We start from the raw sequence: 21,636 nt of genomic DNA on the forward strand, positions 1-21,636 counted from the left end.
CCTCGCTGCTACTTTCGTTGATCGTGCCGCTGGAGTCTTTTCTCTGCGCCCGCCTCGCCTCTCTTGTTTCGTGTGCTCTGGCGTGCTGTGCTCTCCAGCTCCGCCCATCCGTTATCTGTAAAGGAAAAACATCTTGTTGCGTCAAGAGGTGACGCTGCGGATGCTGCTCAACGCATCTCTCCCTCTTCTCGCGTTCGTTTTCTGACCGGGCCTCTACCTTTCTTTGCAAGGAGCAGCGTCCCTTCTCGGAGTCTCCGCACACACCGCTTCTCTGCGCGGTTCACGGTGCTCTCGCTTGAGAAAACCTCTTCTTTTCGCATTGGAGCCATGGACGGAGACTCTCGCTCTCCGCTCGCGTCGCCGTCGGACTCGTCGTCTGCCTCGCATCCGGAGGGAGAGCGCGCACGTCGAGCCGACGGCGCAACAGAGGCAAGCCCCAGTGACGACGCGCAACCGAGCGCAGGCGCCGAGAAGGAGCGAGGAGAGGGCGCGGAAATTCCCGTAACCATCAAGCTCATCAACGGCCAAACGACGGACGTGCGCGTCAACTCGGCGCTCTCTGTCAACGAGTGGAAGCAGCAACTCGAGGCCGTCTTCCACATCCCGCCCAACGAGCAGCGGCTGGTCGCCGCTGGGCGCGTTCTGCAGGTAAGCCATCTTCCTCCAACGCACGCTCAGCAAACTCCCAATCTCAGGAGAGGGGGGGAGGGGACGCGTCCTGACCCGCGCGGCGAGCTCGGGAACCTTTTGCGCGACCGCCTTCTGCGAACCAAGGTCGCGAACGCTCTCTGCTGCGCGTGCGCGTGCAGCGCTTCTCGCCCTCGGTCCATCTCTTTCGATGCCTCTTTCCGCGTGTGTGCGTGAATGAACGCGGCCGTTTAGTCGGCACCGCGCGCGGATGGCGGGGGGGGAGAAAGAGGGGGGGGACTCCAGCGTTTGATATGGCCTCTCACAGTGAGTGAAGTTTGCGCGGATGTCTTTCTGAGGTCTTCTCGCGCGTCTCTGCATGCGGGAATACGATTCTTCCCAGGACGCGCGCACCGTGAGTTCCTACAGCCTCTCGCCGAACTCCACGGTTCATCTGCTTCGCAATCGCAGCGCGGGCAACTCTTCTGCCGCAACTGCGTTTTCCGCAGACCAAGCGGCGCGCGGCATCTCTAGTAAGGCGACAGACGTGCATACGAAACATCGAAAAATAGACCGTTTCCTTGTTAACCGCAGCAGGCAATGTGTGTGTGCACGCCCATATATATATATATATATATATATATATATATATATATATATATATATAGGGTTTAGGGTTTAGGGTATATATATATATATATATGCACGCGTAATTATACATATGTATATAGGTACACACACACTAGCGGTATCCATAGTATGCACATATTTATAGGTATGTACCTGTGCGTTTGATGTGGGGACAAAGCACTGGAGGAGCAATGGCGCACAACTGGGTACGCGTTGCTCTGTCTCGGGGCGCTTCCTGAGGCGCATGCCTTGCCGCGCGACCCACGCACACTGCCTCTCGCTGCGTGCGCGATGACGACTCCGCACAAGAATCTGTAACAGCCGTTTTTACCTCAGCCCATTCCGTCCTTCTGCGTCCTCGATCGCCTCCACGTGCGAGAGGAGGGCGTATTCCAGGGCCGCTATCCTCTGCTCACACGCTCGTCGCAGATCGCACCCCTAGGTGCAGCAATGCCACTAGATGCGCATCATGCGCAAGCACCAAATGCAGGCGCCACTATGGCGTGGAGTGCGGCGAGACACGGCCTTTCAGAGCGCGTTGCCTTGCATGCCTTCAGGTAGTCAGATGCAGGGCTTGGCGCGAGCTGCGGACTCGATCTCTCCGCTCGGAGGCGACGGCTCGCAGCAGGACGTTTTCCAGCAATTTCTGCAGTCTTCGCTGATGGAGCAGCTCACAAACAACCCCGATTTTCTTCGCATGGTCATGGAGTCGAACCCGCAGCTGCAGCAGCTCCGGGAGCAGAACCCCGAGCTGAATCACCTGCTCAACGACCCCCAGGTACTTCTTTCTCGCACAAAAAGAGTGTTTGTCTAGACAAGCAGGCCTAGAGCAAGGGCATGCGCTGGGGGAAGCACGCGCATCCTTTTCGTGCCTCCGCCTGCCCGCGCTTTCGCACGCGACTACGCGGTTCTGCGTGAGCCGCTGCCGCAGAGTGAGCTGTTGCGCGGCGCTGTGGGCAGGCACAGTGTCATCCCCAGTAGAGGTCTCTAGGAGGCGCACGTATTCGCTCGTTGTGACGCGGTGGTGCCTTGAGTATCGTCGTGAACGCGTGTGTGCGCTGGTGAAGCACGAATTCGTGAAACAGCGGACTGCGCATGCAGTCTCGCGGCGCACAAGCGCCATCCGTACCTGGCATGCCTGCAGACCCGCCTACGCATACCCGTACACGCGTGGAGTGCTGTAGCGCGCAAGAGGGCGCTTGGACTGCGCGTATGGTTTTTTTTCAGGTGTTCCGGCAGTCCATTCAGATGGTGCGCAATCCCGCACTCCTCCGCGAGATGATGAGGAGCACCGACCGCGCGATGGCGAACATCGAGGCGTTGCCAGGGGTAGGCGAGCGCGAACTTCTAGGACTGCAGTGTCTTGCTTATCTGATTCGCGTTTCACGCTGGGAGGGCGCGCCTTTCGAATCTCGACCCGAAGGGCGAGCTCTTACGGGCCTGCCTGTTGCCAGCGCTGAGGCGCAGCGCCGTCCACGCTCAACAGCAACATTTCGTTCCCCGGTGCTGTCAGCTTTATCAGCTTTCCCGCGAGGATTTAGATCCTGACGCGTGGTTCAGATCCCGCAGGCTTCTCAGCGGATCCCAGGCCCCTTCAGCCGTTCAGGGCCGTGTGAAGTGCGTCGAGTGTATGGAAGGGACGGGTAGGGGAAGGTGCAGTCCTATGCGCACCGAACTTTTGTTTTGCGTCTTTGCCTGAGGCCCGACTCGCGCGAGGTGCAGGCTGTTTGTGCGCGGCAATGCCTTCGATGCTGCGCGGTCGTGTCTTTTTCTTTTCAGGGCTTCCACGCATTAATGAGGATGTATCACACCATTCAAGAGCCCATGTACGCGGCGACGATCGACGCAGCGTCCTCGAACGGCCTCGCCGGCTCAGCAGGCGACGCGGAGGCGCAGCGGCAGGCTTACGAGCGCGTGCGCAACTCTACAGAGGCTGTGGAGGAAATGCCGAATCCCTGGGGTAAGCTGCGGAGCGAGCTGCCGAGTGCCTTGTCTTTTGCTCGCGGCCGATGTTTGAATAAGTTGCTCGGCGCGCGGCGGAGGGAAAAGAGGCGATTGAGGAAGCGAGAGTTGTGAGACGAAAGTGGATTTGCTCAGGAGTGGAGAGTTGCCGCTGCAGCACGCTTCACACATGCACTCGCAGCGAGAGCGAGAGAGAGAAAGAAAGGGGTTTCACGGCGCGAGAAATGGCTTTATCGATCCAACTGAGTAGAGAGCGTCAGCGCGCGGGCTAAAATCGAATTTTTCGAGCACGCATGCGAATCGAGACAAGGACCGAGGAAGCGAATGCAGACTGCGGCATCTCGAAAGAAGAGAGGAAAGAGGAGGATTCACAGTAGCGAGGCAATTTCTGTTGGTGACGCTTCTGAAGCACGCCAGCTGTTTCCTTCCGACGAGGCCCGGTGCGGCGCGCTTAGCCTGCGTGTCTTCTCGCGATTCTTTCTTCTCCGCGGCACGCTGCACTCGTTAGCTGCGCTGAGGCTTTCTCCACGTTCGGCTTTCTGCGCCTTTCTGCTTTTTTTCTCAGCGCCGCTGTCGCCGAGTGCGACTTCGGGCTCCACCGCCTCGCCTCCGGATCAGCTGAGTGAGCTCATGGGTGGCGGTATCTTCCCGACGACTCAGGCGAGCACGGAACAAGGAAATGTAAGAACTCGGGAGAGTCCCGTCCGCTTGACACGTGTGCGACTAAATATCGTATCATCTGATGTGTTAATGTATGTGTATTATTACTCCCTATGCAGGAGTGTGCGAATGTGTGTTCACCATGAGTCTCTGTGCGCATGGCGCAGTTCACGTGGGCGCGGCATGTCACCGTAGAACCGGCCTGCGAAGCGAGAGACGCCATCAGGCTATATGTACTCGTTCTGCAGCTCTGTTTCCGGCTTCGATTTCCTGTTGAAGCGCTGCGTGAATATTTCTCAGAGTCGTCTGTCCTCTCTGAGTCTGCCTCCTGTCCCTGTGCCCTGCAAAGCTGCCTCATGCAGCCGTTTGGCGACAGCAGGGACTGTGTCTTTTGGAGTGGTCTGCCTCGTTGTCGGCGTCTGCTTGTAGTCTTCCGCCCTTTTCTGTGGCGTTTGGGCTGTTGCGTTTCGTTCATCTTGGTTGGTCTCTCGCGCGGGCGAGCCGCGGGTTTCATCTTCTGCCTTCTTCTTCGCTGTCTGCAACGCCCCCTCTCGCAGCTTCTGGGGGCCTCGTCGGCGCAGCCTGCCTCCGGCATTCCGCAGTTCAGCCCTTTTGGCATGCCGTTCCTCGCACCGCCAGCCGCTTCAGGCGCACTGCGCTCTGGCGGGCCTTCGCAGGCGGCACCAGCGACTTCCTTCTCAGCGACTTCCTCCTCAGCGACTTCCTCCTCAGCGACTTCCTCGAGTCTGAGTGCGCGCACGGGGTCGGGATCGTCCCCCGCGAGCGAAAGCTCCAGCCCCGCGCGCGGCTCTGCGTCCGCGCCTGTCTCTTCTGCGGCGGCCTCCGCCGGCGACGACGCCTCGCTGAGACTCCTCATGGACCTTCTGGGGAGCAGCATGCGAAACTCGGGCGACGTTGAGCAACTTGAGCAGCAGATGCATCGGTAAGCGCATCCATTTAACTATCCGTATCTGTCTATATATCTCTATTTGTCTATGTCTACCTATATATCTTTCTACCAGTCTGTCTAGTTATCTATATTGTGCTTTATCTATATCTATCTATGTATGTTTTTAAAGATTCGCATGCTTTGCCGATATGTGCTACTCGATGCGCGTGCGTGGTGCACAACAGTGCAGCATCTGTCGTTTTTCTCTGTTTCGCCTTTTCGCTGCGCTTATCCACGTCTCTGTTGTCACGTGGCCTGGGCACCGTGTGTGGCGGCGTTCGCGTTTCCAGGTAGTTTCTCTCCTGCGTCTCGAGACCGGCGTCGCGCCGTCATCCGCCTGATGGGGATGGAGAACTCAGTTCCTCACTTTGTGTCGCTTCCTCGACGCGTTTTCTCCTCCTTTTCGTGAGGTCTTGGGAGCGAAGAGACGTGCTTGCGCGTGGTGGGGTGTGCGTGTGTCTTCCGCGCAGCTTTGGCCTGTCAGGCAGCGCGTTCAATCCCGGTGAGGCACAAGCCTCCACACAGGCGCTGTTTGGCGGCTCGCCGTTTCTGGGGATGTTTCCGCCCTTCTCTGCCGGCGCGACGTCCTCCCGGGAGACTCCCTCGACTTCTACTTCGAGGGTAGCCCCGGCCGCCGTGCAGGCCTCGACCCCGAGTCAGGAGACTGCGGAGTCGCAGTCCGAGAGCGCAGGTTCGTATAAGAAACTCAAGATCTGTAGTTTAAAGAGCCCAGATTAAGGATGATTGAAACTCAAATCGCGACGGCGGTGCCCTTTTGAGGACTCTCCCTTTCCGCGGTGTGCGGGAGTCAAGGCGAGATTTGCCTGCTCCGTCTCCACACAGCTCGCCGGTCCCCTTTCCCCTCTCGCCCCCTGTTTGCTGCGACGACGCTAGTCTAGCTATCAGGAGACCGCGTACTCTCTCGTAGGTCTGTGCCAAAGTGTGTTGGCGCGTGCCCGCATCTTCGCGTGTCTCGAGGACTGTTTTCTGTTTTCGTCTCAGACCACAGCCGATACGCGCTGCAGCTGGGCACGCTAAGGGCCATGGGCTTCACAGACACTTCGCAGTGCGTTCAGGCGCTCGACTCTGCGGGAGGTAGGTGGATTCCACTTTGAGCGGCAGGCGACGCGAGCCGTGACAAATAATAGTCTTGCGAGCTGTGAACACGTCTCGGTCTCGAAGCAAGGAGTGCTGTGCGTCGCAGTGTGGGTCTGCGTCTGTGGCATTTGTGGGCTTGGCGTGCGCTCTTCGCGCCGGTAGACGCTCATCTTCTGCGATATTTACGTGTGTGGCGTGTTGTCTGTCTTCCAGGGAACCTGAACAGAGCGATTGACATTCTCCTTTCTCAGCAAAACAGGCCGTGACGGCCAACGATCAAAGAGAGGGGTTTTGGTGGAGAGAGGGGTCGCGGGGTGCTGAGAGCCCTCCATCGATCCAAAGAAGGCAGTTCGTTATTCTTGCGGGTTTGGTCGTTCTGTACACGAGTAAAGAGGGAAGATGCGTGCTTTCTGCCTCGCCACCTCCAGCGCGAGAGAGACTAGCACAAACGCGACGCGTCTCAACTCGCGCACAAGCGCGCAGTTCTCCGTTCGCCGCGCTGGCTACGCTGGAGTGTATCTCCACCCGAAAGAATCCCTCATCCCCTGCTGGGCGCGTCCGCGGTCTTTGAACCGCGAAGGCCAGCGAGAAGACAGGGCCGCGGGTTGGTCTCACGTCGGCTAGCAGCGCGCGATTCACACCGTACGAGCCCACAGCCTCAGCATCTGATGCGCTGCACACCTTTCGTGGGTGCGCTCGAAAACCACCGAAGAAGACGCCAGCGGCAGGTTGCGCAGAGGGAGGGGGTTTGCGCAGTCTGTTCTGAGCTCAAGAGAGCCCCAGCCCCCCCACCCCTGCAGCTTGACACAGCCCCGAGCTCGCCTCGGAATCAGCGACTTTGACACACTCGCGCCGGCGCAGTTTCCAGCCACGCCGGATGGGCATTCGGAAGATTGTGAGAGATGTTCAGCCTCCACACGAGCAAAGAAAACGGCCTCGATGCTGTCTGGCAACGATCAGCACGTTGAGGGAGTCTGTAATCGTATAGGCACGTACACAAATATATATATATATATATATATATATGTACAGTAGAATCGGACCTAGAAAGAGAGAGGCGCATCCATCATCGTGAAATTCTATCTGCATCTGCTGTAGCAGCGTGCGGCCAACTTGCCGTTTCACGCGCGCATTGGGAGCTACATTTTGACTTATCGCCTCCGCGTAATTTTGCACAGCGTACGGCAAAGTTAATCATCCTGAGTACATCAAGGGCAGCCCCTCGGAGAATACGCCTGTATTTCCGTCACAAATATACAAAGATATGCATTCACATAGGCGCACAGGGCATTTCGTGAGCGAGGACTAGAGGCAAGACGATTGTACGTGGACCATGCGCAATCCACTCCCACAGAGTGGAAGCCTGTCTATAGATTTGCATCTATATATGTATTTATTCATGCCAATTCGAATAGGTTCATGGTATCCATCTTAAAAAGGAAGTGTTTATTGCCGGGAAGGCAAGGAAAACAGGAAGGCACTGACGGGTGTCGCTTTTCGCTCTGCGGGCCTGACCCTGCAGCCAGAAAAGGGAATTTAGCGCGGCGCCGACAGCATTGACCAGGTGGAATAATTCGTTTCCCGCTCGCAGCCTACGCAGCGACACACATGTGGTTGCGCATGCATTTTAACCACCTGGAATGTTCGCGTATGCCCGTTCTCCGTTGCTCTCGGCTACCGCTGAATCGCGAGTCATCCCCCCCCGTTTGAGGCAACCCCAATTGGGGCGGCGTCACTCTCTTAGTTTCTTGCCGCCTGTCGTTGGAGTTCCAGTTTCCGCAAAACCTGCTCTTCAAATGGGGGACTAAAACACAAAAAATGTTCTACGATAGACACCATTGTGGAGCCTCAGCCACAGTTCCCTCTGTTGTTGTATCTATTGACGCCGGCTGCCGGGTATGCGCAGTGGGAGCGCCGACGCGTCTACGACCGGATGCGTTTGACTTCGGATCCCCAGACACGCCAATAATGCGCTGGCAGGCTTCAGACCCGTTTCCTCTGCCTGACTGGAATAGGGGAGCACCCATCTGGAATTGCGCTTGTCTATTCGAGTCCGGTCGCCGGGCGCTGGCGGGCAGGAGGCACGTATCGGCGAGATCGTCGCGAACTTTTCTCCCCGAGGCCCCGACGATGTGGAGCCTAGGAGGCACCAGTATGGTCCTGAACTGTTTCTATGGCTACAAGCGACTCACGATTCATATTCTTTTCGTCGTCGCAGTGCAACAAACGACCCGTCGTCCAGATTGGCCTGCACCAGATGTACATACACTGTCTGCACGCGAGCGCTTCGGTCGGTGGAATATATTCGAAGTGAAGCGGAGCTTTTTTCGCGCGATCTCCTTCCCTCAGACAGCCACTTCATGCCTCTAAACCTAGTGGAAACCGTTACTTTTTTGTGTGAAGAATCGTTTTTGTTTTGCTTGCCGCGTGCCATTTGCGCGGCCGCGTTTACGCGGCTTCAGGCCGTGTCGATGCATGCACGAACTGTGCATTTGGCCGAAGAGAGACACTCTCCATTGAGCTGGGACGATAAGCACTCTCGTTTCACCTTCGCAAAACGGTTCCGCTTTTTTTTTTCCGAGTTCCGCAGAGCAGGTGAGTAGTTCGACTTCGAGAAAGAGGAGGAGATCCACAGTCTCCTAGGACTCCGTACTTACAGGCCGTCTCCCGTCACGCTGGTTTCCGATACCTACCTGCGCGGTTTCCTTTTTTTCTTCTCTCCCGTCGTCCCCCTCGACGGCACATCTTCTGCGCTGTTCTCCTCCTTCGAGAGTAACCTCCTATAACATTAGTGCTGCGAGGATTCTCCCATGCATGCGTGTGTCCCTTCGGCTACTTGGCAGAGACACCCGTCCATAACGTGGCCTTCTCTTCTCTTTCGGTGATCCTTCTTTACTCTCCAGCCGCCGTCGTGTAATCCAATTCTCCGGTGTCGTTGCCGACGCATGCGCTTCGGCTTTTCCGCGATTTTTTCGTTGAGGAGAGTTGCCGAAGCGCCGCTCAATCCGCGCTTCCCTACCCGTCCACGTTTCCGCTCTCTAGTTGATTCCGCCGGGCCTTCCCTGCGGCGGCGGTCTCCTCCTTCCTCTCTTTCTCCTTGTCGCCTGGCGGACTCGCGAGCGTCCTGTGCAGATTCTTTGTCTGGGACCCGCTGGCTCGCGCGGCCGAAGGCACTATGCCGCGTCGGGTGTCTCTCTCTCTGGGGGAGAGCGAAAATTGTGAGAAGGAAATAACGGCGAAAGCGATCACAGGCTGTCGCGGCCACGAGACATAAGAGAGGGAGGTCCGCGACTCCGCCGCACCCAGGCCTTTCTCCTGTCGCGCTCGCAGCTTTTCGCGACTTCCGACGTACCGCTTTGGCCTCGCCTCCTCTATCCTCCAGGGCGTCTCTCTCTCTTTTGCCTGCCTTCTTCCGCATTCCCATCGTTTGCTTCCGCACCTTTTCCCTACAGCCCAAGTCTTTCGCTCCTCTTCTGTCTCGCTCCCGCGCCTTCTATTCTCTCTCGTTTCGCTCCAAAGTCTCTCTTTGTCGGGCAGGGAGTCCAGGCGCGTCTCAGGGCTTCTTCCGTGGGTTCGAGCGAAAATCTGTGGTATAGAGAGACACGCGGGGGCCTCCGGCGTCCTGCGTGACTTTCATCTCGCTGCATTCCGGTTTCCAACTCGTTCGTCTCGAAAGAATCTTTGATTTAGATCGCGACCTCACCATGCCGGGGCTGATCGGTCGTGGCGGCGGAGGCTTCTCGGTAGGTGCTTGACCGTTTGCGGCGTCTTCTTTCCGCTTTTTTTCTCCTCTGCGTGTTCTGCCGCTGGCGCTCATCTGCATATTTTGCGAATGTCTGCGCGTCTCGCCTTTTTCCTCTTCACGGCTGCCTCTTTCTCGTTGGGTTCTCCTTCCGTCTGCTTGACTCTCGCGATTCTCCCTCCACTGCTGTCGCGCATCTTGAACTTCGCCGCTTTCGCAGGTGCTACGCTTGCCTCAGCACATGTCTCTGCGCGACGGCATGCAGAGGCGTGTCGCAGAGGCGTCCACCTCCGCGAAGACTGGCGTTCCACAAAGGCAGGCTCTGCTCTGAGCTCCTTCGCCGCAGTCGCCGCTGGGGGGAGCGCAGATTCGGCGCGGGAATTTGTTGCCCGCTCAGATGCGGCAGTGGGCGTATGTCCTTCGTTGCTTGCCTTCGATTCGAGGCCATGCGTGGCTGACGTCTGAGGGTTTCTGTGCAGGGCCCTGACGATCGTCCCCGCGGCATGTCGGACTTCGCGCGGTCGTTCCAGTCCGATGGGCCTCCAACGCCTCCAGACACGCCTTCGAAGAACTTCATTCGAGGTAAAACTCGCACGATGCGCGGACTTCCACACCCGGGGCTAAGGCCCTGCGCGTGAACAGCAGCACACCGCGTCCATATATCTGCCTGCATTTGGCTGCCATGAAATTTAAACGTGCACGGAATACTCGCTTGCTGGGCAGATCTCTGGATCGAGAGAGACAACTGGCGATCTGAGTGTGATACCGTTCTTCTCGGCGAGCAATTTTCGGGGATGCTTCAGAGTTTGAACCCGCACGAAACTTGTGCGTGCGTGTGTGCGTTTTGTTCTGTTTCCAGGCGGAGTCTTCGATCCGAACTCAGGTCACACTGGCGTCATTCGAGAACCGCGAAAGGTGAGAGAGGCGCGTCTCGGCTCGTCGGCCGCTTCAGCCCAAAATGCGCGCCTCTCTCTGTGACGGGCGGCGCATGGCATTCCCGTCTCTCTGCGGTGCCTTGAGTTTTGTTTCCAGCCGAGAGAACTCGGCGCTCGCTTTTCCCTGCATTCGCGGCTCCCGACCCGTTTCTTTCCACTTGTCTCTTTTTCAGCCGGGAAGCCTGTGGCTCCCGCCGTCCTCCAGCGCCTCGGGCGCCAATCCCGTAGCCGCCGCGGCGGCTGCGGCGGCCGCCGCAGCGGCTGCGGGAGGGAGTTCGGGGCCGGGCGCCTCGCCGTCGACGGGCAAAAAGCCCGCAAAGGGGGGACAGAAGAAAGAAATCGACTCCTTCCTCGAAGGTGAGGCAGCAGCTTCAGTGCGCGGCGCGTCTGTCGTCTCTCGTGTCGCGTGTTGAGCAGCCGCGCGACACCCACGAGGCGGCGTGCCGCGAGCTGCAAGGTGCTGCGACAAAGAAGCCCGACGGCCCTGTGGCGGCGCGGTTTGGGAGGGGGGGGGGGGTTGCCCAGCCAGATTGGAAACGAACACAAAACATAGGGCGGGGCGGAGAGAGGCAGGAGCGTAAGACGCACGCACGCGCCCAGCGAGAGTAAACGCAAGTCATTTTGTCTGACAGATTGAGCAGCGAGCGCCGGCGTCAAAGGTTTTTCTTTGCGTGGGGAGAGGCGGCGGCGCGCCCCCAGTTCACCGAGACGGGCGCAGACGAAACCACGCTCGTGTCTGCGCGTGCGGATGCTTTGCCCGCCTCAGAGATCAAGAAAAAGCAAGAGCTGATCGACAAGAAGAAGCAGCTGTACAAGCAGCTCTCAGAATCGAGAACAGGTACGCGATCGGCCTTTTCTAAACTCTCTCGCCTGAAGTCTCTGCGCTGGCGGAGATGCCGCACCCTTGTCGGGAGCGCCTCTGCGCCGACGTCTCAACCCGCTTTGGAACTTTCTCTCGTTGGCGCTGGAGCTGTTGTCTGTGGGCATCTCACTGTGGCGCAGAGAGAGTTCGGGGTTTAGGGCCTAGGTTTAGGGTTACTGACTCATCGCCATCTACTTTCGTGTTTCTTCGCGGAGGCGGATTCTCATGCGCGTCTGCGGTGGGGGAAACAACACAGAGAGATGTTTTGCGAGGGATCTGTCGCGCCTGCGCCAGAAGCCTCGAACTGAGGAAGCGGCGCAGATTCGTTTTTTCATCCAGCGACATCTGCGAGGACAGTAGTGCTTTGTTTGTGCACATGCATTCGTGATTTGCTGTGCGTTGACCTGTTTTCTCTCTGCAGAGGAGGAGCGCGTCGTTTTGCGAGCGCACCTGACAGCTATCGAGGTAGGTACACCGTGCTTTGACGTCTCAGAAAATATTTTTCCTAGCATTTTGTGCGTCGGTCTCGGCCTCCTCGTGTTCGGTTGCATTCACAGAAGACCGCCGCCGGCCGCCGTGTGTGAGGGACTCGCATTCTTTCCAGCATGCATACAGGTGCATCTGTTCAGGTATACGTGTATTTGCACGCCTATATATAGATACATATTTATATACATATAAATGCACACAAATATATATATTGATCGGTATGTCTGAGTGTGGTGTGTCGCTTTCGCGAGCGGCGCCCTGTTCGTGTTTCAGACGCTCGCCATGCGCGTGTGGTTTTAGAGACTCGTGCACCGAGAAGCACTTCGGTGTTTCTTTTTCTTTCTTTTTCAGAATGCGACGCGACTCCCAGGCGCGCCGCCGGTGGACCTTGAGAAGGAGTCCTCGACGAACTTGTATCTCGGCAACTTGTCGCCCGAAGTGAGGAGAGACGGGGGGCGGAGACTCGCCATGAACTTCGTCCCGTGCTCCTGAGCCTATATTCACGCTCTGAGAACCTTCTGCGTCTGTCGAAGTGTACAAATATATATATATATATATATATATATATATGCGGATACCCTTTTGTATATTTTTCACGCACGTGTGGGTGATGCGTACGCGTGCGTAGGGCGGTCAGAGGGTCTGGCGGATTTGCATGCGCCCGGAGTTGAATTGCAGCGTTGGACACTCTTGAGTGAATCTCTCCGTCACCCCGCATTTCAGCTGTCCTTCTGTTACTTGAATGTGTCTGCTTGCATCTGCTTCTGCGTGCCTTCGCGGCTCTGATTTCACACGCGTGCGCGCCTTTCTCTAAAGCATGCGTGCGCTTTTCTTTTCTGTTTTTTTTCCACAGATAACAGAGGAGTTTCTGTGTCAGCAGTTCGGCAAGTATGGCAACATCACCTCTGTGAAAATTATGTATCCGCGCACGGAGGAAGAGAAGAAGCGAAACCGGAACTGCGGTTTCGTGTCCTTCGAAAGCCGGCCGCAAGCAGGTGCGTTGCTTCACCACGTTATCGCGAAGCTCGTTCGTTCCACGCGGAGACGAGCTCCGCGCGCCTCTCTGGGCACCGCCTTCCTTCTGCGCCCGCGGCTGTGTTCCGCGCGGTCGCGCGGGGCGTCTCTTTGTGGCGACTGCTCTGCCGACATCTTCGTGCCGCCTCTTGCTGCCTCCTCCGTGCGGTCTCCGCGCGCTCGCGGGGCGCCTTCGGCTCTACGCGGGTTCCGTTCTTCTGCGCGATCTGTGGTTTAGTCTGCTGCGGCCGGGGTCGCCCTGCGGTTTCTGCGTCGCTGTGGCTCTGAGATGGCGCCTTTGGAGCTCTGTCGCGCGAACCACCCTGCAGTTCGTCTCATTTTCCTTTTGCTCTGCTCAGAGGCCGCGAAGTACAACCTGGACGGCGTGTCTTTTTATGGAATGGTCATTCGCATCGGGTAAGTTTTTTTTTGAGTCTACGTGGGTGATGCCGCCTTCCTCTCTCGCGCGGCGGCACTCAGGGCTGTCTCAGTCCCGTTTTCGTCTTGTTTTCTTTTCTCCTGCTTTTTCCAGCTGGGGCAAGTCCGTGGGACGCCCCGTCGTAGCCCCGTCGCCCTCGCAGCTGCTCGCAGGTGAGGCCGCGCGAAGAGTTCAGCGGCGCTTTTTTGCAGCCCAGAAGTGCCTCCCTTTCCTCTCGCGGATGCAGAAGCACTCACGGGCTTCTCCGCCTGCGCGTGCCTCTCCCTGCAGCTGCGGTTTACGGTTTAGGCGTAATACAGGCTCGCGGCGGTTCGCTGAGAGACTGCCGCCTCGGCTCCATGAGGGAGCGACGCGCGCATTCCGTGGGAGAGTTCGTTTTTTATGTCTCCTCTTGGCTGTTTGCAGCTGGTGCCGACGCACTGAACGCTTCGGCGAGCCCCGTGGGAGGAGGAGGCTTTTTCACGCCCGGCAGCTCCGGTGGCAAGTCGATTCCCTCGCCGCCCTCTGGAAGCCACCCCCCGCCTCCGCGCTTCCGCGACCGCCGCGATGTGAGCCACAAACCGACACGTCAAGTTGGCAAGACGCGCGCTGAAGGACGCGAATTTCGTGGTTTCGTTCGCGTCTTGCAGGGCGTGGACTGTAGGACGCCGCGGCGGGAGGGGCTTACCTGTCGAACTAGGAAACGTAGATCGCAGCGCGAACCGTGTGGGGAGTTGCCTGCATCCCCTCACGTGCCTCGCGTCGCGAAGGCGCGCCGATGGGGGGAAGGGAAGGGAGGGGGAGTTTCTGGCTTACAAATGTGCAAGTTCTGGCGATGGCTTGCTGCCGGGCCGCCGGCGGCCCTAGAGCGCTCTCTGCGGCGGCGGTCCAGCGGCGGCAAAGACCTGCCGCGAGGCCCTCAAGGCGATGCATGCGTGACTCAGACTTGGGACATGCGAGAGTTTCATGACCTGAGGGAGGCGTTTTTCTTCGCAGGACGTCGGCGTGATTGAGGTCGTCGTGCCGAAAGATAAGCGGCGACGCGTCGTCATCGATCTCCTCGCGAAATACGTGGCGGAGGTAGGCATCTTTCTCTTCTAGATTCGCTTCCGCCTTCCTTCTCTTTTTCCGCTGCTGCCCTTGCGCTCTTCTCTGGTCGCAGGAAGGAGAAACTCGGTGATTCTCCCTCGCGGAGCCAAGTCGTCGATGTCCGTTTCTGGCGTTCATCTGTCCGCGTCGTCTCATGCTCTCCCTGTAGTTCGCAAGACTGTTTTTCACATTGTTTTTCTTCTTCGCGGTGCAGGAGGGTCATCCGTTTGAGCAGCAAATCATGGAGAAGGCGCCCCGAGACTCGGAGGACGGTACGGCGCTTTCGCCGCGGATGGAGGCGCCGCGCTTCTTCTCTCTCTTGAAAATGACGATGGGCGTATTGTGGCCGTCGTTCTAGATTCTGTCTTCTTCTTAGAGTGGGCGCGGCTGTTCATACTCGCGAATGACTTTCCGAGTCGTCTGCTTTTTCTTTGGCTTTTTTCTCCATTTTCTTTCTCGAGGGTTTGGCCAGTCTCTGCAGGATGCTGCAAGCCTGCACCGACGCACGTTTAGCCATCGGATCCAGCCAGAGAGTTCTGTAAAAACTCTGTCTAAATGCCTCGCGGAGGAGGGTCGTGAGTCCTGTTTTTATTCCTGCGCACATGTCTGTTCGCACGCCTTTTTCGGAGACGATTGATTTTCATTTCGAGTGGCTCCCCCGTGTCGCAGCAGAGCTGCCCACAATAGAGCTGTTTCCATGTTTCTGGTTGTTTTTATGTAGGCAAATTCGATTTCTTGTATGATCATGACTCCCCCGACAACATCTACTACAGGTACGCACACGTGCTGCGAAAAGCGGGCAAAGGGAAAGCTCATCGCCGAGAGACCTCTCGAGAGAAGTCGGAGAAGAAGCGATTCACTTTTCTCTTTCTCTCAGCTAACATTTCTTTCGCCTTGCTGCACAGACATTTACACGTATACATATATTCAGTGGACATACATGTATACATATGTACACGTATACGTCTATACACATATAATTATGTACCCCTGTACCTATCTTCAATATACATGTATACACATATACGTGTTTACATACACATACATATGCGTGTATATATAATATAATATATATTATATACGTATATCCATATGTACGTGTATATGGATATTCATGTAAGTTTGTACGAGGTGCCTTGCGAAAGGGCCTGTACGTGTCGGCGCGGAGAGGATTTTTTTTAATTTCCTCTGCTGTCAGGTGGCGAGTCTTTGCCTACTCACAAGGCGACACGCTTCGCTCTTGGCGCACAGAGCCTTTCCACATTTTCATCGGCGGGCGGAAGTGGAAACCGCCCTCTGAGAAATTCTTTCAAGAAAAGTACGCCCTTTAACCTTTACCTACACCTGCAGGAGCTCTGCAGCAGTCAGAAGGATAAAAGCAAGAGAAACGCGTAGATCTACAATTATTGTGGCTGTATGGCTAGCCAGAGACATATTATCTGGCTCGCGGCGGGCTGCCCCGTGTGCCCGTGGTTGTTTCGCCCTGCTTCGCACCAATGCCTCGGTGTCGGCGCGCTGCGTCACTCGCCTACTGCATGGCTGCGGTTTTTTTGCTTTTTCGTGACTTTTCGCGAGCGCGTATTTCAACGCTCTAGGGGCGACGCCTCGATGCCCTGAATCTCCACTCCCGAGTGCGGAAAGGTGGTTAAAGTTTCGCGGGGGCTGCCTGCGCGCCCTTTAGAGATTTTTTCTTCTGACTGGGCTGCGCGCGGGGTACGCAGACGCGTGCCTCTAAACATTTGTTCTTTGCTTCCAGACATCGCCCCAAGGCAGAGCGAAAGGACGACGGCGTGTAAGTTACAACGCAAAGCACGCAGGGTGTACTGCCGTCGCGCCTGGTGCGGATACGCTTGCATACGTATCCACACATGCTCGTATGAGTATTCGTGTATACACATAAACCCTAAACCCTACGGCTGAGTAGAGACGACAGCCTGTTGCAGCCGTGGGGGCTCTGCTGGCCGCTCGATAGACGGCGCGCTGGCCTGTAAGTTCATGCAGTTTTCTTCAGTCCGAAGGAACACTTTCTGTGCCTGACAGCATGCTTCGATTGTATCGTTTCACGGCCCTGACGTATCTTTGGAAGTTCTGAGGTTTTCTCTGTCTTTCCAGACATGGAAGCCTTCATATTTCCCTTTGTCCTGTTCAAACCCGTCGTTTTGTCAGTGTCCACGATCCACTTCTCTCTAGCTGCCGCGTTGGGCGATGCTTGCTGCGATCCAGAGGAAACGTTTTCTTCTTCGTGATCGGCGTCACGGTGAATGGAAATTCGTGTCTCTCTGTCGACTGTGCGCCGAGCGGGGCTTCTTGCTGCTTGGGAATTCCTGATCTTTTTTGTGATTTTTTGTTCCTCTCCAGTCACAGTGCGGCGAAGGGCGGCGAGCGCCTAAGCAGCGCAGACCGCGACGCGCTCGAAGACTTCCTTCGCGACATCACCCGCGAGAAGTAAGGACCGGAGTTGAAACATATCGGATGTCTTGGTCAAAGCTGAGACAACTGCTCGTCTTTTCCTCGCTTTGTGCTCGTAGCGCGTAGGTGGCTCGTCGGGATCGCGGCCCGCGGATGTCCCCTGCATGCACTCGCTTATATATTCTGGTGCATATATATATGTATATATTTGCAGTCGAACTTTCTCACTTCAAATAGGCGCCACCAGCTGACGAAAAATATGTGCCGATTAGTTCATTTTGGTTACTTTTCCAACGCTTTCCTAGTGTGTTTTTTCTGTCTTGTGCTGTTCTATGCGCTCACGATTGTTTTGTTTCTCTGCACTTCCGCGTGACCATTTTCTTCCGCGCGGCCATCTTTTTTGTTCAGGGAGTCTGTGCGGAGCGCGATGATTTTTTGCATGGATCACGCCAACTGCTCGGCAGAGATCGCGCTGTGTCTCTACGAGGCCCTCACGCTGCCTGAGACGGAGCTCGACACGAAAGTCGCGCGGCTTTACCTCCTCTCGGATCTCTTGTTCAACTCCTCCGCGCCCACGCCCTCGGCCTGGTCGTACCGCGCGAGCATTGAGAAACATCTGCCAAAGATTTTCATACACTGGAGCAGCAGTGAGCGCCCTCCCGAGCTGCGCAGGACCCGCCGTTTGTTTCCGGCTGCCTCGCGAAGGAGATCAGCCAGCAGGAGCGCGACACACCCGCCTCGTGGAAGGAGTTGAAGCTGGCTCGTTTCTTGAACTGAGCAGACAAAAGCACGCGACCAGCAAAAAGGTAGCGTCTAGGGCGCGGGTCTTTTTTTCCCGCGCTTGACTCGGGTGTGTGTTGCCGTGTTTCTTGCAGTGTTTTGCGGAGATACGAAGCAGAGCGAGGGGGGCGGTGCGAAGGAAAACGGCGAGCCGAAACCCGAAATGGATATAAGGAAGAGATACCAAGTCCGCCGCCTTCTCAAGCGTCTACTGCGCATTTGGACGACATGGGCGGTGTACTCACCCGCCTTTCTCCGAGTAGGCGTCACGCGCGCTGAGGCTTTTCGAGGTCGCGCGTCTTTCAACGCTCATACTTTGATCGAGTGTTTAAGGTTTAGGGAAACGTCGCGCGCGCGACAAATCCGGGGCATCTGCTCTTATATTAACATCAGTCTGCACACATCAATATGCTTCCATGCATCTTTCAGTGCATGCACATGTATACATATATATATGTATCTGTACGCATATGTGTTCGCTTGTGTGTGTATGTGTGTGCGTCGTGTGCGATGTATCGACCTGTGTGTGTTCGCCTCTAGTCGCGCGGCGCACGTTCTTGGGTTCTTTCGTGAGTGAGTTTTCCCGATTTTCTCCGCTTTTTTTCGTATTAGGGGCTGGAGGCGTCTCTGTTCAGCGCGGACTTCCCTGCGCAGTTGGAGAAGCCCGAGGAAGGCGAGCTGCCGCCGGAAGCGGCAAGCCTCGTTGAGGAGGAGCTCGACGGCGAACCGCTGGTAGACGCCGAAGCCAACCTCCTGGCAAAGTACCCTCTGGCGCTCCGGGAGCACATTCTGGTGAGAAAAAACGAAAAAAAGGGGGGAAGAGAAAGGGCGAGAGGTTAGCGGCGGCACGCCCGAGTGGAGAACGCCCCAGCGCCGTGGCAGGCCACAGCGAGTCTGAAGGCTCGGCGTTAGAGCGAAATGCTAGAAAAAAATCCTACATTCCTTGATTCCTGAGGAGTGAAACTATCCCAAAAAACTTTCTTGTTGGAATAAAACAACCGGAATTCAATTCTAGACTGCTATTAGGCGTGAAGTTTTGCGTATCTTGTATTCATGTCGAAAAAGGTACACGTCAAGAACTTTTCGTCGAACTGAACTCACCGGTAAATCCCCTATCACCTCAGCTTTCCGTCTGTCTTTTCTCCTGTTTCCAGCAATGGAGCCGGCTCGACAAAACCGAGCTAGAGAAAGTTTGCCTGCAGCGAGGCGTCGCGAGTCGCACGGCTGCGAGCTCGTCTACTGCGGGCGCCGTGGACCGCCTGGCCTGCAGCAAGTTCTACTGGGACCTCAAGACCGAGGTGAGTCTCTCGGCTTATATTCAGAGAAGCGGTCAACGCTGGGAGCTCCGACAGACAGGGACAACGAACGCCAGACGCCTCCGTGGAGAGGCGCGCGAGGCGGTGCTCGGAGAAAGTCGCGAATAGAGGCATTATATGCACTTTGAGGTCGCCCTGCCATCCCAGGGAAGGCCTGAGTTTTTTCTAGATCGCGAGCACCTGCATACCTGTCCTGCTGCACATATACCTGGCGAGCCGGCGGAGACTGTGTCGCCCATTAGGCTAGTGCGGGATGCGTACGTTTGTGCGGTTTAGATATCTGCATATGTAGCTGCTCGCTGCGCTCGTGTTGTATCCCCTTCTTGCCGGAGAGGCGGCGATACGGGCCTCCTGAGTCACAAAGCATCCACATATGCACGTATGTGTATGTGGGTCTTCGCGCGCAGTCACTCGCACTTCAAGTCCCACATTTATATATATATATACACACATACGTGTATGTATGTATGTAGGTATGTCGTTGGGGTGCGAAGAACAGTGCATCGGTGCGTTTTTGTGTTGTGTTTTTTTTTCCTGTTTTCCGGTTATTTCAGGCCGAAGACGCACCACTGCAGCTGTCGTCTCTCGACCACGCGGCAGCCCTGCGGGCGGCGACGGGCGAGCCTGCGGGTGCCCTCGCAGCCTTTTGGACTTCCGCCGCGCCGCTGAAACAGGTGGAGACTGAGGCGGCGCCTGTCGCGGGCGAGGCCGCGGAGAAGGGCGAGGCCGGCGCGGAGGCGGAGCTCGAGAAGGACTCGCCCGCGTTCGAGAAGGCGGAGATGAAGAGCGAGTCGTCAGACGACATCTTCGACTTGCCGCCGGAAGAAGACGAAGACATCTTCCCGAAGGACGACGACAAGAAGAAGGCGGAAGCAGACGCCGCAAGCTCCGACTTCGAACGCAACAAAGCGGACGAAAAGAAAAACGCCGTGGACCGCATCAAAATGCGACAAGTCGAACTCCAAGTGACGCAACTCCAAGTCGAGTTGGAGGACAGAGGTAAGGCCGCGCCTCCGGACCAATCCATTCGCACACCAGCTGCTAGATTTGATGCACACATGCATCCTTCCGTGTTTATTCGCATATATATATACATATACGTATGCGTATATATGTTTTTTCATGCGCATGCGTGTCACCCAGCGCAGCACGTCCACGGGCTGAGGCTCAGTTGGGAGAGAGGACGCCTGCGTGTAAACGTATTGAGTTTTTTTATTGTGGAGTGGTTCATCACGGCGGGAGTTTCGCAGTTGAGCCCGTTCTGAGCGTCAGGGTAAACCCTGCGCAGGGTTTCCCCAGACGCATGCGCGGCATGGGACGGCGAGTGTTGCGTCTCTGTGCGTGAGTGCGTTGACGCGGGTCTGCTTTGTGCACGCGCCTGTTTCGCAAACCTGTCGGCTTCTTCGCGTGCTGCCGTCTGTCGCAGGTCTGAGCAAAGAGGAAATTCAGGCGCGATGCGACGAGCGGCGCCAGCAGCTGCTTGTGGTGAGCTGAGAGCCGCGCGCGCGAACCCAGGGCGAGGATGCGGCGAGCTTCTTCTCTCCAGTGCGTCACGTTTCGATTCGCGAGTTTTTTCTGTTTTCTGGAGAAAGAGTCTCCATTTGTGTCTCGCGTTCTTCCCTCAATTGTCGATTCCTCTCTTGCAACGCAGCCGGGCACGGGCGTGATTTTACGGCACCACTGCTCGAGGCCCTCTGTTTTTTAAATTTTTTTCAGGAAATTCAGAAACAAGCAGAGGGGGAGGCAGCCCAGGTCGAGAGCGACACGCCGAAGGAGGAGGCACCGAAAAGCAAGCCCTCGTCGCGGCAAGAAGATTCCTCCAAGGTCCGTGGCGTGTCGAGGATACAGCATGATCAGAGCTGCCAGCGCTCGCTTGGGCACTCGCTCGACTGTATCGCACACATTGTGTGCGTAGGACGCGCCTAGACTCCTATTCTTCTCGTGAACGCTGAAGCTGTTTCAGATTGGGACTGTAAACTCAGAGCGAAGAGCTTTTGCTCGACTTCCTCTGGTCGTGTGTGCCTCTCAGGCGTCTTGTCCGGTGCATGGATAGGTTTGAAGTCTTCTATTCGTGGCTTCCCTTATCGTTCTGCGGCTATTCCAGCTGAGCTATCGACGTATCTGTACGGGTCTGTACGCGCGTGTCGGTCTATCTAGCTGATGAATTCGAAGACCGAAGATCACGATTTGTTGTTTTCTGCTTTCTTCCTGTGTGTTTGCAGCGGAAAAGGTACGCCGTCCTCGGGATGCGCTTCCTTGCGGCGCAGGACCCGATGCCGCGCATAAATATGCGCATCGCGATTCATGCATCGCAATGATTCCATTTATCTTCAGTCTATGTGTCTATATCTTTGTATCTATTTATATCTATAGATCTATCTATGTCTATACTTACATCTCTATGTATGTCTTTTATATCTATCCGTCTATTAATCTATCCCTTTCATATCTGTCTATCTATCTTTCTATCTATGTGCACACACAGATGTGCATACGCACACGCAGATGCCCAGGCTCTGCACACACACGGTCTCGTCATTTGAATGCCAGATAGAGCCAGTTCCAAGGGAAGACTTGAGACACATCTGCAAATTTAGATGCGTTTTCTCAGTTTCTTTACGGATATGGACGATTGTTTCTTTACGGATATGGACGA

At 56.3% G+C, this 21,636-nt stretch overlaps 3 protein-coding genes across 3 annotated transcripts; 2 read left to right on the forward strand and 1 right to left on the reverse strand.

Annotated features, from left to right (window-relative positions):
* Window positions 1-327: 327 nt before the first annotated feature.
* BESB_045410 (ubiquitin family protein) lies at window positions 328-6,192 on the forward strand (the record flags this gene model as incomplete). Its single annotated transcript, XM_029362992.1, has 10 exons — window positions 328-648; window positions 1,031-1,160; window positions 1,815-2,035; window positions 2,485-2,586; window positions 3,037-3,217; window positions 3,785-3,900; window positions 4,437-4,822; window positions 5,299-5,519; window positions 5,831-5,923; window positions 6,140-6,192. 10 exons carry the CDS (start codon window positions 328-330, stop codon window positions 6,190-6,192), a joined length of 1,824 nt encoding a protein of 607 aa, XP_029220358.1.
* Window positions 6,193-8,714: 2,522 nt separating this feature from the next.
* Window positions 8,715-9,350, reverse strand: BESB_045420 (uncharacterized protein; the record flags this gene model as incomplete). The annotated part of the gene is made up of 1 exon (XM_029362993.1): window positions 8,715-9,350. The coding sequence occupies one exon, from the start codon at window positions 9,348-9,350 to the stop codon at window positions 8,715-8,717; it is 636 nt and encodes a 211-aa protein (XP_029220359.1).
* Window positions 9,351-9,630: 280 nt separating this feature from the next.
* BESB_045430 (RNA recognition motif-containing protein) lies at window positions 9,631-21,298 on the forward strand (the record flags this gene model as incomplete). Its single annotated transcript, XM_029362994.1, has 25 exons — window positions 9,631-9,669; window positions 10,148-10,250; window positions 10,528-10,583; window positions 10,777-10,960; window positions 11,370-11,441; window positions 11,887-11,930; window positions 12,306-12,392; window positions 12,808-12,949; window positions 13,328-13,385; window positions 13,501-13,559; window positions 13,813-13,955; window positions 14,383-14,466; window positions 14,690-14,747; window positions 15,197-15,248; window positions 15,674-15,793; window positions 16,232-16,267; window positions 16,834-16,920; window positions 17,293-17,531; window positions 17,760-17,923; window positions 18,277-18,456; window positions 18,819-18,962; window positions 19,535-19,979; window positions 20,407-20,465; window positions 20,697-20,804; window positions 21,203-21,298. 25 exons carry the CDS (start codon window positions 9,631-9,633, stop codon window positions 21,296-21,298), a joined length of 2,859 nt encoding a protein of 952 aa, XP_029220360.1.
* Between the last annotated feature and the right edge of the window lie 338 nt (window positions 21,299-21,636).

The sequence above is a fragment of the Besnoitia besnoiti genome, chromosome III, assembly GCF_002563875.1.
Source record: "Besnoitia besnoiti strain Bb-Ger1 chromosome III, whole genome shotgun sequence".
Classification (NCBI taxonomy): domain Eukaryota; phylum Apicomplexa; class Conoidasida; order Eucoccidiorida; family Sarcocystidae; genus Besnoitia; species Besnoitia besnoiti.